At 38.9% G+C, this 18,627-nt stretch overlaps 1 protein-coding gene across 1 annotated transcript in view; it reads left to right on the forward strand.

Moving 5' to 3' along the window:
* LOC128743811 (serine-rich adhesin for platelets-like) overlaps positions 1–18,627 on the forward strand; it is a 202,740-nt gene that overhangs the window by 41,740 nt on the left and 142,373 nt on the right. Inside the window, exon 7 of the mRNA XM_053840484.1 lies at positions 7,063–7,227. Within this exon, the coding sequence (XP_053696459.1) occupies positions 7,063–7,227 (165 nt within the window). The remainder of the gene's footprint in view (positions 1–7,062; positions 7,228–18,627) is intronic.

Raw genomic sequence — 18,627 nt, forward strand, 5'->3', positions numbered from 1 at the left:
CCAGACTATAACACACCAAATCAGTACACTATTGTTACAAAATATAGTGAATATAGACCAGATATACAAAATATGACGGCCTGAACAGAAATCTAGAGAAAATAAATCATATAATGCAGTTTACTTTTTTCGCTACGGGACACCATTTGCAGAATACCGTTTGGCCAACAGCGCATGGTGTCCCGTAACGAAATGATTTTTATTATATCTTAAAAACTAAACAAAAACCTGAATATACTTTTACATTTTGAGTTTCAGGCAGCCTTCAGCTAAAAATTTTCGGAACATGTCGACTTTGAAAAACTTGAAACAGAGCAGAGTTTTGCAAATGTTTGAATCATGTTCAGAATACGCATTTTCTGCGATGGTGTCCCGTAAAGAAAAGTATTCTGCCACTATTCAATGATGCTTATTATAATAAATATTTCGTCCTTGTATTGAGAAAGTACTACTAAATAGCATCTCAAAACACCTATTTTGAAAGATATTCGTCAGACTGTTGGTAAAATATGAACAAATTTGCTTCGAAAAAACGGTTGCTCATGGTGTCTCGTAACGCTGGAATGTGTCTACAGTATTCGTTCAATCGTCGCCATAGTTACCATATGAAATTGTTATTAATAACATACAACCAATTTAAGTGAAAAGTGAGTGATTTTGTGCATCTGAATCTACAATGTCTCAATTGCTTCAAGCAAAATATATGCGTAAATACCGCAAGCGAGTCCGTGAGCAGGCATTATTAACTGGACCAGCAAGAGGCCAGCATTTACGGTGGCAGAGCACTGTAAATTCTACTATTTGAGAAGAAAAGGAAATCGTAGTGATTCAATGTATTCTGAAGTGGGCAATACATCGTTAGATGGTGCATCGCACGAAATAGCTGGTCCCTCCAACGTTAAAGTGTTGCGTGAGGTGACCGCTCCGGCGCACGTAGAGTACGGCTTTCAACTTGCCGGATAGAATATTATAAAAAATAATGTAGGTTCAAAATATTAATATGTGAAATACTCGCAACCTGTGCTCTAATATCATTACTCAAATTTGAAAACGACTCCATTGGAAAGGTCTTGCGGATCAAATCGCGGCCCGCTGTGTACTCTAAGCATGACGTTCTTCAGCCCGATTGGACACTGATTGAAAAGCGATCTGCAAATATTAAGCTAAGTAGTAGCATTAAGTGCAATCGTATACAATTTTCTTTAGTAGGTGCGAATGCTCTTACTGTACACAAGAGTCAAGGCGGCACATTTTCTGAAATCGCGTACGGCAAGGGACAGGAACAGCAGTTAGTATACGCGGGAATGTCAAGAGTTACATCGATTGAAGGATTGTACTTGGGGGGCTCCGTAGCCGCAAGGTTACCGAGTCTGCTTTGACAAGCGAGTGGTCGTGGGTTCGAATCTTACTAGAATCAAGCCATTCGATGTCAAGTGACTTTAGCATGGGTTTATTCTCAGGCCCCTCCATTTACCCTTCCTTCGTGCTGAATTCTATATTTAACCCTCTGAAGCCTCTTGACAGTGCAAATGTCCCTCCTATAGTTAAGTGTACTGGGTCAGAGGTACGAATGAGTCCTCGCCAGGGACGGCTATAATATGGGATAGTGCTGGCAGCGAGGAATAAGTGGGTAAAGTAGATCAAGCATTGAAGGAAGGGTAAAACCCCAATACACGCAAGCACGCATACAATTTAAAAAATAAGCATATCGCTCATTCAATAGCGATTATAGCAAAAAGAAATGCAGTGCAGGTCATACAGCAAACACCCGGGCGATATTACAATAGATCAACTATACTGGTCGCAGTAATGAGTCCACACATGGAAAAAAAAAGGATTGTACTTGACGAATAACAGAGGCATATTTAAGTTTTACCATGCCAAGGGAAATGCATCACCGAGAATCCAGGAATTACGGACGGAACTTAGGCGCCTGGAAAACCACAAATTGGTTACTTTAGGTACTGAACTAGAATTTACATCTAACGTAAGCCATTTTGCTGTACTGCTGAGCCTGAATGTACAGAGTCTAAACGCACGCACATTCAGCAGATATTTCAACCGATGCGGTTCTCAGACAGGCAGATATCCTTGCGCCAGGATATTATTATGCCAGGAGCTTTTCCTTACCAACCGGTAAGGAGATGACACCATGTACCTGATTTTAACGGCTAGTAAGTTTCTGATTAGCAAAATTAATTTTTTAAATAATTGTGAAAATGTGATTTCTTCCCTTGAACCCTTTAAACAATCCAGTTAAAATATTCGGACAAGCGACATCAACTCGATAATGTTGCCACTGCCACTGGAAATCAGATGTCTTTTTCTTACATCTATGTCATTTATGATTATACCATATATTACTTCACACTTAATTCACAGTGTCAAACAGAAAACTTAAATTATCAGCATTATCATGATGTCTGATTTCGACCCCACGCTGCTCTAAATAACGGTTTAGCATGTGCCATGTGCTTATAATTTACACGATGCGAAGTTCTGCAATATGTAATGTAATGTAATGCTTTTGTAATGCTAACACTAAGCTTTTTCTCTACAGCACAAAGTAGCCAGTCAATTTCAAAATGGTTCTTTTCAGAACCATCATAACTGTCAATGAAGAGTATTATGATTTCCATTAGCAATCAATTTTCTCATAAGTGTTTTTAGTAAGGTGTCTCTAGATTGGCAACCAGTGGCATGCAATTGTTCCTAACTGTTGCTGATGTTTCCAAGTAACTATGGCGACGTACCACAAATATGCAGGTGGCGGCAGAAGCAACATTGAGCAAAAACTAGCAACATATCGCATTCCCAACGTAGCCAAAATTGCCTATTCTAAACGCACCTTTACATTAACTTTGCGTAGTCCTACGTTGAATATGCGGTCGTGTCTTATACACAACCCCTCTGATTTTTTTCAGTTGTTGTGTTTTGGTCTGCGTCAGGTTTATACGTAAAAAAAAGTCATAAAATTTCACACGAAAAGCTGGAAAATAGTGTAAAAACGATATTTTACTTTTCCCGCCATCCATTGTATAGACATTGTTTTAGATTGCTATGATTATTATCGGTGCAAATCAGCCGACCCGCATTGAATATGAAGCAGCGTCGCGACGTTGCTGGGCAAACAAACACGTTGATGAAGGTAACTTTGATTGAATGGTGAATTGTGTCGAATTTTCACAGAACATCTGTTCGTTATGACAGTGGTAAACCATTAGTTAGAAATGTTAATCTTTCCAAAATCCTAATGATTAGTGCCGAATATTCATTGGAAATATGTGGAAAATGTTAATTTTTCTGTTCTTAGGACTCAACAGTTAGCCGGCTGTCAATTTGTTTGTTGTAAAACCAAATTCGATGGCTTTAGATAACACCTAAATTCCGTTCACTGTAGTTGATTGTCAAAATGATTATATTCTTTTTCTTGCTAATAAACGATTTTATGAACTTGCAAGATTAGAAAATAATAAACGTTGTATGTGTTACGGGTTCAGTTTATCAAATAGCCTAACTGCCTAAAGCTAATTCTTTCACCTCGTTTATCAAATTATTGAAACTAACCTAAACTGGAAACTTTCTGCGTTAGGTGCGTATCTAATGCATGTTTACAAATGTTTTACACACTAAATTAACTGAATAAAATATACGTAAAATTTTATTTCCATTTTTTTAGTACATAAAATATATTGTTCACTTGACAGTCAGATAGCTTATCTGACTGTCAAGTGAACAATATATTTTATGTACTAAAAAAATGGAAATAAAATTTTTTATTGGAAAGGAATATTGGCCGGAATAAATTGGCAGTAAAAAAGTTTTACGATGATGGTAACCCGTTAGAATAAATCGTATTTCAATATTGTTAATAATTTTTTGTCTTTTTCACTTCTAATTGGACTTCTTAAAAGTGCACAAAAACCCATGAAATACCAAAGGAATAAAGAAAACCAAAAAACTGTTTAAAGCAAAGCGTATATCAAAACAAAGCTCTGATTACGATAGAGAAAATGTGATCGAAAATGTCAAAAAATTATATGTTTAACCAATAATTTGCGTAAAAAACAACTTGCAAAATTTCAACCTAATAATGGGCGAATGCACAAAGGCAAAAAGAAAGCGTTTGAGGGCGGAAATGAAAATATAGTTGATGGCGCAATGATTCTGTTCTCAATAAGTTTTGAATATATATTGCATATCGTTAGTTAACCGCAGAAAACGAAATTAGACGCCATCGAGTTTACTTTTCCAAAAAATAAATTGACACCCAGCACAACTGTTGAGTACTGCGAATTGAAAAATCGACATTTTTCACAAGTTTTTAACGGATATTTGGCAATAAATGTTACGATTTCGTAAAGATTGCTATTCCCAACAAACATTTTATTTGAATAGTAGATTATTCAACCGTTATATAGCCAATGTTATATTAATAAGCAATTACATATACAGCATTTGTTAAACGTTAGTTGGGTTTCTAACTAATTGCTAAACGATTGTAGAAAACAGACGTTTTGTGAAAACTTTTCAAAACAAGTACAAAACGTAACCTATACTTTGAATACATCCGCCATTAACAATTTACGTCTTTTAATACAATTGGTGGCAGTACGAAGTTTGCCGGGTCAGCTAGTTGCTTGATAAAATCATCCTTTTTCAATCAATATCATTTTGTTTTTGTTCTGTTACTTGAAGGCGTAGGGTATTCACAAAGTACTATGCGCCTCCATTGAGTCACATTGCCATACAAATTTCAAGTTAAGTTTACTCAAAAAAGTTCCATAGGCTACACCAGTGCACGAGCAGTGCAGTGATGTTCTGGATCGACAGGACTACACTATGGTGTATATGGTTAAGCTCTAAGCCTGTGACCGATAGTGATATTTCCTTGTTAGTCGAGGCTTGAACATACCACGACAGGCTTGTTAGGCTAGTGTTGACGCCAATTAGGAGGCTTTCTAACTGAGTGACATAGGTTGTGGATTTCAATTGTGCTCAAGATGTGTTTTGGGCTTTGCACTTTTTTGAGAGGTTTGGCATTTGATGGAATGATTGACTTCTGGACTTTAGCAAAACAGACGTTCTGTGAAAATCCGAAAGTCAGTTAGTCATTCTGGTGGATGTTGCGGCCGAGGATTGCAGTTTGTGTCATTTAGTTAAGATGCAAACTGTACCGGAGCGTTGGTTGAAGGTGGCGATTTTTCCAAGATCTTGAAATTTGTTGCTAAATATCCGTTGGAAACATGTAGAAACGTTGATTTTTCAATTATCAGTACCGAACAGTCAGTTTATTTTTTGTAAAAGCTTTTGGCAGCGCCTAGTACCGTCTATGCGGTTGATGTTTAATGATATGCAATATACATTCAAAACTTTCTGAGAACACAATCATTGACACCACCAACTAAATTCTAATTGCCGCCGAAATGTGTGATTGTTCTGTTTTGCCTTTCTACTAAGGTACCCCGGGGCAAGTGGGAATACGGGGTAAGTGGGAACGGAGCTCATAACTCTCTTCAACCTCATTTTCTCCAACCGAACCTTTCTAGAAATGAAAGATACAACTCAAAGGCATGCATTAAAATTATAGATCATTTATAATTGGCGTTCCAAACACCAAAATTAGACTTTAAATTTGAGCGTTATTTTCAATTTGCGTTGTAAGTTTGACGCACCTTTCTATAAATGACATTTTGGCCACAGGCTTTCGTAAAAGTACATGTTTTTCTGACAATAGGTAAATATAACGTTACACCCGAAAACTAGTTGTATAACTTGGCAAACGGCATTAAATATATGGGTCGAAATAAGGGGTGCAATTCAGAGTACCCGGGGCAATTGGGACCTATTAGAAATAAAGTGTTTCAGCACAATATTTACTGTATTAATACATTTTTTAGCTGTACTACCGAACATTTTCACTTAAGTTACATAATATTTATATCAGTAAAGCTTTCAAATAAAACCGAAAAAGACTAAACCAGGCTGACCTAAAAAACATGTCCATTAGTACTGTTTTTGAGGGAACAAAAAGTTTGGTCACATTTTGGTTACACCTAAACGATGTTATTTGAAACTGGAAAGGCAAAGTTAATAGGTATAATTAAGCAAATCTGCAACTGGAATTGAAACAATAAAGTGTTGTGGTTATTATAGCGTAACTGTAGCTCTTATGTGTTACTCTACCGTATTGGATTTGAGTTTGATAGAACAAACAGATCATAATCGTATTTTCAAGCTATTAAACAAAGGTTAATCATAAATTACGTTTCTCAAGAATTGGAAACAGTAATATTCAACTACCTACATTTCAATATAATAATGCAATACAGCATAATTGCTTACGATCTGTGTTTTATATTAATTATAAAGTCGCCCGTTGCGATCTGATTTTGGATGAACCATTCGTAGATACATTGTCTTTAATTGCTTTTTGCAATGCTTTAACGTTGCTGTATATTAACATACACAATTTTCTGTTATTTTATGCTTTTTAATCAAATTTGACTATAGGTCCCACTTGCCCTGGTAAATAAAGCAAGTGGGACCTATCGCCATGATTTTAAAAATTATCCTCCAGATTTATTTCATGTAAATTTATAGGGCTTTTTCGTAATAAAACCTTCAAAATGGTACCACTGAAGAGTTTCTGTGCTGAAAGAATTTCGAAATAATCATACGTACAGATTACACAGTCAAATAAACCCTAACTATGCATTTTTAAGGTCCCACTTGCCCCGGGGTACCTTTCAGCAAACGCCCGGGCGATATCACAATAGGTTCAATTAAAAGAGGACAAATAGCTTTTAAGAATTTCATTGACAACATATCTACTCCGGTTGCATTAGAATATATGGAGTACATAGTTTTAACTGCATACATTTGATCAACTCAGCCAGAAAGCATTATGATCAATTTCGCTTGAATCACTCACTTGACTCCGGGATCTGGTGTATTATGTTGGGAAAAATTATCGCAAAATTTACGGTTAATTTCAATTGATTTGATACAATATGTGAACTTATGTATTATGAACTTATATATTTCTATTTTCTATTTTAGGTGATGCACCATACAAGCCATATGTATCGAGTGATCCTGATACATCATGTATTGATTTGAACGGCAAAGAGGATTTCTTAATTATTGCCAGTGACGGTTTGTGGGAATCGCTAACTGAAGATAGTATAGCATTGTTAGTTTATAGAAACATTGCTGATAATCAAGGTAATTCTATTTTTTTCCTTTGAGGTAGAACTACGTTTTACCTTCATGTTAATCCATAATTTACATTCAAGCTAGCGCACAATGCGTTGAGCCATAGACAAAAATCGTTTTGACGTAGGACTACGTCTTTGTTTACTATACTGGGACTGGGTAGCACTTTGTGAAAACGAAAATAAAAGTGTAACGTTTGAATGAAAGATTTCAAATGCTAATAACTACTAAACTACTGTACGAAATTGAACAATTTATGTGTCGTTGTATAGATAAAATAACCAGCAATTTTATGGGTAGAAAGGAGTTAGAGACCAATTTTAAGGAGGGCGTAAGAGGGGGGGCTTTTATACAAATGAAAAAAAAATTTCCTCAAAACTCGAGAACTAATCAAGCAAATTAAACCAAATTTGGCATGTGGAGGCTTCAGAAGGTAGGATTTTTTTCTATGGTGTACTGAGATCCTTTCCTCTTCTAAAAGGGGGAGCTCCCATACAAATAAAATACGAATTTCTTCATAACTTTAGAACTAATCAAGCAAATGGAACCAAATTTGGCATGTGATGGTTTCAGAAGCAAGAATTTTTTCTATGGTGAATTGAGACCCCTCCCCTCATTAGGAGGGGGGTCCCATACAAATAATATACAAATTTCTTCATATCTAGAGAACTAATCAAGCCAAAGGAACCAAATTTGGCATGTGGGGGTTTTTGGAGGTAAGATTTTTTTCTATGGCGTACTGAGACCCCTTCCCCTTCTAAAAGGGGGGCTTCTATACAAATGAAACACAAATTTCCTCAACTGGAGAACCAATCAAGCAAATGGAACCAAATTTGGCATGGGGGAATTATTGTAGGCATGAATTTATTTTATGATGGTTTGAGCATAAAGACTCTCATACAAATAAAACAGAAATTTTTGCGGTTGAGCCATATTTTCTGCTATGTAACAAGCGGTAAGCTGTGAAAATAAATTAGTAAAATCTTCTCGGAGCAAAAGATGGTGAATCAACACAGCTAACTTTCGTGCCTGTTGCCATTCTTATCAAAACAGAAGGACATTCGAATGGCTCGTCATATTTGCGATGAACGTGCTTTGGCTTTAATGTTATATGTAACCAATGGCCCTTTTAAAGGCCACAAGCGAGTTAAAGTAAGATTATTGAAACATTTCAAACTACCCATAATCATATTCAATACAATAATCTGTGGGCTAGTCATTCATTACCATTTCAACCTTTAAGATTCACTCAAGTGATTTTTGAAAGAAATTTCTATGTCTCATTGGTTGCAGGCCTTGCACTTATGAATCCCCGTCCACGTATTTTCAAAGCGACCATTGCATTCAATAAAGAATTGAATTTGAATATTTCGCTTTTCTCTTTTAAAACTCAATTAAACAATGGCACTAACAGATTCTTATAAACATAAGTATGCCAGAAATGGTGTTTATATTAGTCTTTGATCTAATGATCTGATATAGTCCTACGTCACCCTTTCGTACAACCCTTAGGGCTGTATACCTTGTAGTTTTTCACTTTTTTTAATCGGGTATACTAAGTATTTAAAATTATTTAAAGATGCCTTCTGCTATGTAATCAAAAACAAGCATTAGTTTGTTTGGGAAAGCACCACAACTACTATTACAAGCGTTCAAACTGTCTTGTTGCAGAGTGGATTTTGAATACAAATTTTGATTTCATTGTTGAAGGTTGTTCATCACGCTCGTAAAAGTTTCGTAGTCCCTGTAATCAAAAATTTTAAAAAGTAGAATAACAAGGTTAGAATAAATTTTGTTTATTGTTGGAATTCATGTTGGCCTCACTCCTACATAATCGCCACATAGAAACGACATAGACCTTCAATAAAACAGAATTCAATCTTTGATTACTGTTTTAAAAAATGTTCCACCGACTTCCAAGCTAAAATGTACATAGAATCATTATTTAATGTGTCCTTTACAAGATCGCACAGGTTTTAGCTGCAACTATCCGCAACTCTGCCATATATTAAGCGTGCAGGGCCCCATATCTCTGCATATTAGCGTTGATAGGAGGAAATGCTTATCAACTTAGGGGCTATATTGACTCGTTTCATTGTGCCTGATTTTTATTTTCAGGTAAAATAAATTTAAGTTTGTCACGAGGTTTTCGAGCCATCGTAAATCTCGCATGTGCAAAATATTTTTTAATAAAAATAACAAATTATGGATGATTATGTAGTAAGCATGTAGGGCGCTATATCTCTGCATATTAGCGTTGATAGGAGGAAATGTTTATCAACTTAGGGACTATATTAGCTCGCTTCATTGTGCCAAAATTATTATTTTCAGGTACAATAAATTCAAGCTTGTCACGAGGCTTTCAGGCCACGTTAAATCTTGCATTATATAAATTAACTTATAAATTTTTTATATATAAATTAACAAACTTTTTGGATAATTTGGCATTGAGAATCATCACGATATGGGAAATGAATGATGCGCGGTAGAAAGGTTAAAAGAGTAATGCGCATATACAAAATCAAGAAAGCGAGGGACGAGGGACAGACATGGACAAAAAAGGAGACGACTGAATATGATGACATGACATGAATATGATGATATGAAAAACATGACAATTCACCGACATAAATCTCGAACTTAATTCAGGCAACTTAAGTCCTCTTGGTCCGAGGAACGGCGTTTAATTGACCCACTCAGGTCAGTTCGGCCGGCTTATTTTGCATGGTTAACTCGCGAGTCTGGCCGACAACCAATCAGCAATACGCTGCAGCCCATTAACTCGCACAAAAAAAATATCCGCAACTCTGCAAGATATTTCAATATTTGTAGATCAATGTCGAGCACTGATAAACCGTCAGAAATCCGTTGATATTAAACTTTGAAATGCTTGAATGCCGCTTTCACAACTACTTTTGTAGTTATATAGCCGTAGACAAGCCATATTATGATGAAAAACTTTTGCAATGCGAGAGTAAAAATTTGGCGCTTGGGACATTTTTGCCATTGTGTAAATATTTTGAGACATTCAAGCAAATACCAGCTTTGATTACCACAAACTACTTTTTCATTACAGTGTGACACATATGTATTTGAACAAAAACAAAATCATATATTTTTGTACATAAAGGCTTTATTTCGGATTTTAGTTTTAGAAGTTGTTTATTCATAGATACCCTATGATACAACTGAACCTTGTCGTGGTGTAAGGCTTTTTAACTAATCAGTAAATGAACAGCGGTCACGTTTACTTCTGAATGTGGGTATAGGGTAGATCAGTGGTTCCCAACCTTTTTTTGGTTCGCGTACCCCCTGTCGGATTTCCCTATACTATTCTGCAGTGAACTAATGTTTTGGCGAACCCCCATTTGGGAACCGCTGGGGTAGATGATCCATTAGTTGCGCCCCTAAGCACAATATAACTTCATTTTGCTTGTTTATTGAGGTATATGCTTCAATTAATGCTTGTGGGATATAAATTTATCAAATACAAGGTATTTGTCACAAGGCAAGACAATTGCTTTCGTTGTACGAGAAGCTTTATAAAGAAAAAATGAATTTTCCGATTCAATTATATTGTACCAACAGTTGCGCTAATGTTTCCTTAATTAAGTTTGATGTCCCTTTAATTGTGTTATTCCATATACATTGCTAGGTTGCTAAGTGAAAAAACATCGTAGCAAAACTATAGATGAGCGCCTATAGTTGTGCGCTCCAACTGCGCGTTAGATTTTGAAAAATTGGCATTTTAGCAAATAATGCTTTAATTTTTAATGGTGTAGTCTAACTAGCAATACTTCTAAAAACCTGTTTTATATAATGAATGTAATTATTTTATCTAAAATGCTACGGTGACGAAAATATGCATTAATAATGAATAGTAGCGCAATTATTGGTACTACCACAACTATTGGAGCACCCTATGTCAAAATACTTTTGTTATTTCAAGTGGGACTCGGGGTAAAAATTTACCTAATGTGATTGTTACTTTGTTCAGAAAGTGCTTTTATTCCGTTTAAGAATAAGTCCAGTAAGGGGATCTCTGATAATTAATAGATGAAAGTGTAGCGTTCGGAAATGAAATTAACCCCTCTAAGGTCTCATGTCTCTCAGAGGCCATTTGGCCGATTCCAGGTCCCGTACAAGTTCCTACGAAATCCGTTTCGTGCTTGAATCAGAAAAGAAACTCTCCCCGTGGCCGGAATCGGTCATATAGCCTCTGAGAGACATGAGCTGATCACTAATCGCTATTTTGTCGAATGCTGATGTTTTTTGATATGCGACACGACATACTTTACTGATGCTGAAATGTCCCTTTATGGGAACCGGTTCCGGATTCATAGTGTCCCCCCGGATCCGGATCGTGCGCGCCATGGCTCGTAATAGCGGCAAAGTAACTTGTATGTCCACAGTCGATGATATATGTCCAAAAATCAACAGATTTCAAACATATTTTAAATATTTGGTAACTTTATCTAAAAAAGGCATGTCGCGGTCCCCCAAGGAACTCCGGAATAACTCCGGGGTCATAAGACATATGGCCATTATCTATAGATATTATGAAAATAGAAAATTTTTTCGGGAAATCCCGCAAATTTGGTGAAAAAATATTGGAAGATAAAAAAGTTACGACCATTTAAGTGAATTTTGCGGTGCTAAAAATGATGTGGACCTTAGAGGTCGTTCAACGTTCAACGTTCAACGTAAGATTCGACTTCATATTACTTATATTTAACTCAGAAAGTAAAACATATATGCGCCCACGCGGAAAGGTTTTTTACTTCTCCTCTCTGACAGTATTTCGTACGTTCGCCTCCCGTGTTGCTAGAATTGCCCAAAACGATTTTCTCTCATCCAGTGTTGCTAGGTATGCCACAGGGCCCCTCCAGTTACGCAAGGAATCTAACGCGATGGCCAGATTGCGTAACTTTAGTGCGCTGATCATCTTGTGGGTAGCTTTCCAGGTCCGAGTTACAGGCAAATGCCGGTTTAATACGGTCGATTGAAATTCGTTGCTGCTTACCGGAAATTGAAATATCCATAAACTTTTCGCCTCGCTGGATTATTTTAGAGGGTCCTTCGTACGGATGTTACAAAGGTCGCTTGACCGAGTCCACTCGCACGAACACATGTGTGCAGGTTTTCAGGTTGGCATTTACAAATATAGAACGATTTCCAGGAGAACGAGGAGCCTGTGGCTTGATGTTGTCGATCGTCGAATATCTCCTGATGTTGACTGAAAGAACTCCCCTGGAATACGCAACGATTGTCCGAACACCAAGTTTGATCATCTCTGTACGCTGACCTGAGACCCAGTAGGATAATGGGAAGCTCGCTGTACCAATGCTGCGGATTTACACACATAATCGACGCTTTCAACGTTTGGTAGAAACGTTCTACAAGACCGTTGGCCTGTGGGTGGTAAGCAGTTGTGTGGATATGATGAATTCCCAGGACGCGACTCAACTCTCTAAACAGGTCAGATTTAAATTGCCTTCCCTGGTCAGTAGTTATGCTTTCCGGAACCCCAAATCTGGCAATCCACGTTGAACAAAGTGCTTGAGCCACTGACGTAGCTGTCATATTCACCAGTGGGACCGCTTCGGACCAACATGTAAAACGATCGACCATAGTCAATAAATAACGATGACCTTGTGACGGCGGTAGGGGTCCGACCAAATCAATGTGTACGTGCTGAAATCGAACCTTGGAAAGGTCAAATTGAGCCAGTGGAGATATGGTGTGACGGTGATCTTTTGAAGGTTGGCAGTTTAGGCAATGTTTGACGAACTTATTTATGTCTCTGTTCATCGATGGCCAGACGAATCGCTCTGAAATCAATTTCCTAGTAGCTCGTGTTCCAGGATGTGAAATACCATGAAGGGTTTTCATAACACTTATGCGATGGGACTGTGGGACGAATGGTCGAACGTTACCGATAGAAGTGTCACAAAAAATTTGTTGGGCGCTACTACTTATTCGCTTGGTTTCAAATCTTAACGAGGTGGATGGTGATTCCATCAGCTGTTTCAACTCACGGTCAGATCTTTGTTCCCGTCCGATTGCTTCGTAGTCCACAGAAACTACGGCCATACTTTCAACGCGAGAAAATGCATCAGCAATGTAATTATCTTTTCCACTAACGTGCCAAATATCTGTAGTAAACTGTGATATGAACCGAAGGTAGCGGTCTTCATGTGGTAGCCGAGAGCTTGATTCTGTTGTCAGAGCATAAGTTAATGGGCGATGATCCGTGAATATGGTAAAGCTGCGTCCCTCAACGAGTACCCGAAAATATTTCACTGCCATTTTAATTGCGGTCAGCTCTCGCCCAAAAGTGAAGTATTTTTGCTGCGATTTTGAAAACTTTTCCGAATAAAATCCAACGGGTTCCTATATACCGTTGTTCAGCTGTTGCAGTACAGCTCCTGCTGCGATATCTGAGGCATCTATGTTCAGAGCTAGAGGTTTCGATGAGTCAGGGTAGTGTAAAAGAGCTGCTTCCGCTAACGATTTTTTACTTTGCTCGAAGCTTGACAAAGCAGCATCCGTCCAGTTCAATTTCCGAACATCGTTTTTTTGTTGCCACTAATAAGCTTTTGGAGCTCAGCTTGGATGTGCGAAGCGTCACGCATAAAACGCTTGTAGCCGTTAACAAGGGCTAGGAATCGTCGCAAATCTTTCATTGTGGTTGTCTTAGTGTACTCTAATACGGCTCTGACACGAGCTGGAAGAGGTCCCACTCCGTCACTGTTGACCAAGTAACCCAAAAATTCCACTTCTTTCTGGGCGAAAACACTTTTTTCAAGGTTAATAACCAGTCCAATAACCAGCGACACATATGTCACCTATAAAGACAACAACAAAATCTAAATCACCGAAAATGCGGTTCATGTAACGCTGGAATGTTTGGCTTGCGTTGCATAATCCAAACTGCATACGAGTAAATTCGAACAAACCAAAGGGCGTAATGACCGCTGTTTTTGGAATGTCTGCTTCCTCCACAGGAACCTGTTGGTATGCTCGTTCTAAATCGAGAGTTGTGAAGACGGACTTACCGCAAAGTAGATTTAAAAGGTCATGAATGTGAGGGACCGGATAACGGTCGGGTGTAGTAATCTGGTTCAGTCGCCGGTAGTCTCCGAAAAAACGCCACTGTCCATTTTTTTCCGGCACGCAGTGTAATGGGCTCGCCCAGCTGCTGCTTGATGGTCTGCAGATCACACATGAAACGGAACTCCTCCTTAGCCGCCTTGACTTTGTCAGGGTGCATTCGTCGTGCCTTGCATGCTACCGGTGGACCACGAGTGACAATGTGGTGGGTAACGTCACTCTGAGATACGCAGCGCAAAGTCGAGGGAAGAGTGATTGCCCGATATTGTTGCAGCAAGTCACGACATGGATGATCGATATTAACGAGCGTGATGCCATGCACCGGAGCAGTTGTTACACACCCATGAGAGTTTAAGCCTGTTTTTTCATCGATTAGTTTTTTATTTTTAAGGTCAACGAGAATCCCAAAATGAGCCAAAAAATCAGCCCCGATGATTGGCATTGTCACTTCGGCGATCAGAAAATTCCAGATAAAGTGACGTCTTAAACCAAGATCGGTAGAAAGTAATTTCGTGCCATATGTTCGAATGCGGCTGCCGTTTGCAGCGTGCAATTGCTGTCTTTGTACACCTTCCGTACATTTTTCCTTGTTAGCCGGTAATATTGAAACATCTGATCCAGTGTCGACTAAGAAGCGAGTATTGTTTGTTTTATCAAAAATAATTATTCGGCGGCTTTCGGTTACCTTTGCCACCTCCGCCGACGACGGTGGGAAAGGTGTTAGTTTTTTGAATTCCAAGAACACGGTTCACGGCACTGTTGTGCGTCGTTACCATAATTTCGATGATATCAGCATATACCAGGCCGTGATGGCGAGCGCGAAACATTTCTGTTTCGTGAGAAAGATCTGCTTCGTGTAGGACCGGGAGCTTTTAGCCGACGAATTTCTGTTGTAAGAAGCTCGATCTGCTCGACCAGCTTGCTATTGTTGCTGGATACTTGCTCGTCGCGGACTATTTCTGCTGTAGAAAGCTGCCCGTTGGAGCAATCGGTGATCGTATCTGCCATCTCTACAAGCTTCTCAATTGTCCCCTCATGGCACGCTAAAATCGGTTGAATTTTTGATGGAAGACGCTTAACGAACAACATTCTTAACAAGTTATCGTCGACACCCAAATCTGTTGACAGATCTCTCATTTTTGCCAGAAGGTGCGTTGGTCTCATGTCGTCCAGGTCGTGGGTTCCTAGCAATTGTTCGAGACGGTTTTGAGCGGAGACAGCAAGGCGAGAATCTAAACGTTCCTTTACTGCTTTGTATTTATTCTGTTCCGGAGGCGTCGTTACCAAATCGGAGATGTGACAAATGACGGATTGGTCCACTTTCGCTACGATGTGGTAAAATTTGGTCTCATCACTCACGATTTTTGCTAAGTGGAACTGCGCTTCGGTTTGCGCAAACCACATAGCTAGATCAGTTTTCCAGAAATCGGGTAATTTTACAGCAACAGAAGCCGTTCGGCGATTTTCGCTAGGATTCGCCATGTTGAGGTTAGGTGCAGCTTCCAATGCTTGCAACGCAAGCTAACTTATTTCCAATTTTATATTTCGCGACGTCGCGGGTCACCAATGTAGCGTTCGGAAATGAAATTAAACGTTCAACGTAAGATTCGACTTCATATTACTTATATTTAACTCAGAAAGTAAAACGTATATGCGCGCACGCGGAAAAGTTTTTTACTTCTCCTCTCTGACAGTATTTCGTACGTTCGCCTCCCGTGTTGCTAGAAATGCCCAAAACGATTTTCTCTCATCCAGTGTTGCTAGGTATGCCACAAATGTTTCTGGGATTCATCCCTATTTATCACAGCTGTCACAAATATCTCCGAAAAATGTCGGATTGATTGAGTCGGTCTGGGGCTGAGGGTTAGTAAGGGGATGTAAGCGGGATACCAGATCCGGTTGGATGCCGAAGGACCACTCTATAACAGAAGTGCTTAAGTAGCAGATGGGAAAATTAGGTCAATTCGTGTCGTGTGTTCGAGTCTCGGCTAGGCGGTGCTGCTAGATAGAGTCAGTAGGATTTTTGCACTGGCCCCGTGTAGTGATGTCCGATTTTCTCAGTTAATCGATTAACGAGTAATCGAATAGTTTTTTATCAATTGTTATTCGACACGATTAATCGTCTGTGATTAATCGGGTAACCGACGAAACTTCGATTACTCGTTGGGTATACTGCCGCTACTCGCATGACAGTCCCATTTATATAGGAAACTCCATAGAAAATGGGACTGTTATGTGAGTAGCGGCAGTATAGGTGGAGGATAAAGCATAGTAAAAATCGAACACCGTTGCATTGTAACTCTCTTGCTGTTGATAGATTTGGGATTGCTGACGGCAGAAGGTTTCCAGTATTTTTAGATAAAAATTCATTGAAATCCTGGTTTTTATTTGTAAAATTATTTTCAATGAAAATAACTTTTTATTTGTATGTTGGATAACTCATCCAACAAAGCTGGTGCGACCAACTTGGGGGTGTATTATTTGGAACTCTAAATCAACAAAGTCCGTTGTGGGAGAATTTCACTGACCTACTTATGTCTTGTATTACGTGCGCTACTGCTTCATTGGATAGCAACAGCTTATAAGTATCGTTCAAGCTTGAAAATGGTATCCTCGCTCTAGTTATTACTGACCTGTCCTGTAAAAACAAGTTGTATCTGTAAACTGAGAAGCAGTTTAGTATGCGGCAGTTGTCGAAATGAATTTTCAAAAAAGCTTTGGCTCAAATCAAATACAGCAATGATTCGCTTGCTTCAACTCAACAAAATCAACAAGCTTCAACAAAAAATCAACTATAGGCTATCTCCAACCAAAAAGCAAAACACATCCACATGTACGCGTACCCGTGTGACTATGAGAATGAAAAATAAGTTATTTCAAATAATAGCACAGAAACCGGAAACCAGCGGGACCAACCAACAGAACTAATATTTTAAAAATGATTCACGATGACAAATGTAAAAAGAGATATTTGAACCTTTTCGTTCTCATGCGAAATCGAAATCCCACGCATGCGAATTCGATTAGTCTCTGTTTGCCTTGCCAAAGAGAGTTTTAAGTTTGTTCGCACTTCACTTAAGGGCCAAACCACCCCATCGGCAGGCAACCATGTTTTCGCTGCCAACATCTCGTGTGTACGGAAATGAGATAGCATGTCAGCACTGCGTTTCACTCAACTGCGAACAGTCTGATTTGGGCCCGCTGTCAAATTTTGAGCCCAGGACATGCTGTCGCTGACGTTCACTGCATCTCGTTATAGAGAAGGGGGGGGGGTTAAACAGAATGCTGCGTCAGCGCATCCGCCTGCGTTATTCTGACAGTTTTCCAATGGGTTTACTGTCAAATTGACACTGACGGGTGCGTTGATGCAGCATTCTGTTTGGGCCTTTACACGGAATCTCTATGCCGAGTTGTCAAGACCGTCAAAAGTTGCTTGAAAACGGTGAAAACACAAACAGAAATATTTCTTTCTCTTTTTTTCTCGCACATAAAAGATATCATAGATAAACCTTTGCACGGTGCCTAACCTCAACTCTGGTTTGACGTTTTTGTGTGTTTTGTTTTGATTCCCTTTGTAACCTAATTTTATTGCTAGTGGGTTTATTACTTGTAATTGGTACCACTTGTTTGCGGAAACCGGAAATACCCGACTTTTCCGAAGCAGGAAAATGATAACAGTTCTGTACAACATACGAAAGTATGGTGCTGCCACTTGGATAAGTTTAGTCTATGAATGAAGCAAAAGCAAGATAGGAATTTCTTAAAGAGTGCGAGAAACAGAAAGATCTTAAAGCATTCTTCTCTCACACTCACAAGCATGCACAAAAATCTGAAGATCTGACATCGCTGATGGCCAGTTCCATGAGGGTAAAAGAGAACGTGTATAGCTTCGAAGTCGCGACAAGTTTAATTTAAGCTTTCCGTTAAAATTACCATGTGGGCTTCACGTCATTTTGAGTTCAGCAAGCATAAACCTCAAAAAGCAGTATTCGTGTCAGAAATCGATGCGACTGTAATCGATTAGTTCGATTATGTGTTAGGCGTTATTCGATTAGAAATTATTCGATTATTCCATGCTGTAATCGATTACTCGATTAATCGAGCGATTACCGGATATCACTAGCCCCGTGGCTGTCCTGTGCTCTGATGCGCCGCCGCGGGGTCTGTCGATGGGAAGGGGTCGAGTCTTAGAGAGACATTTAAGCACAGAGCTTTACTGCACTAGCTCTTTGGTCTCGAGGGTTGGAAGGTGGGCGAGTCTCTATATTTTGAAGCTTCTGTCGGCTACCGCGAACG

The sequence above is a fragment of the Sabethes cyaneus genome, chromosome 3 (assembly GCF_943734655.1).
Source record: "Sabethes cyaneus chromosome 3, idSabCyanKW18_F2, whole genome shotgun sequence".
NCBI lineage: Eukaryota > Metazoa > Arthropoda > Insecta > Diptera > Culicidae > Sabethes > Sabethes cyaneus.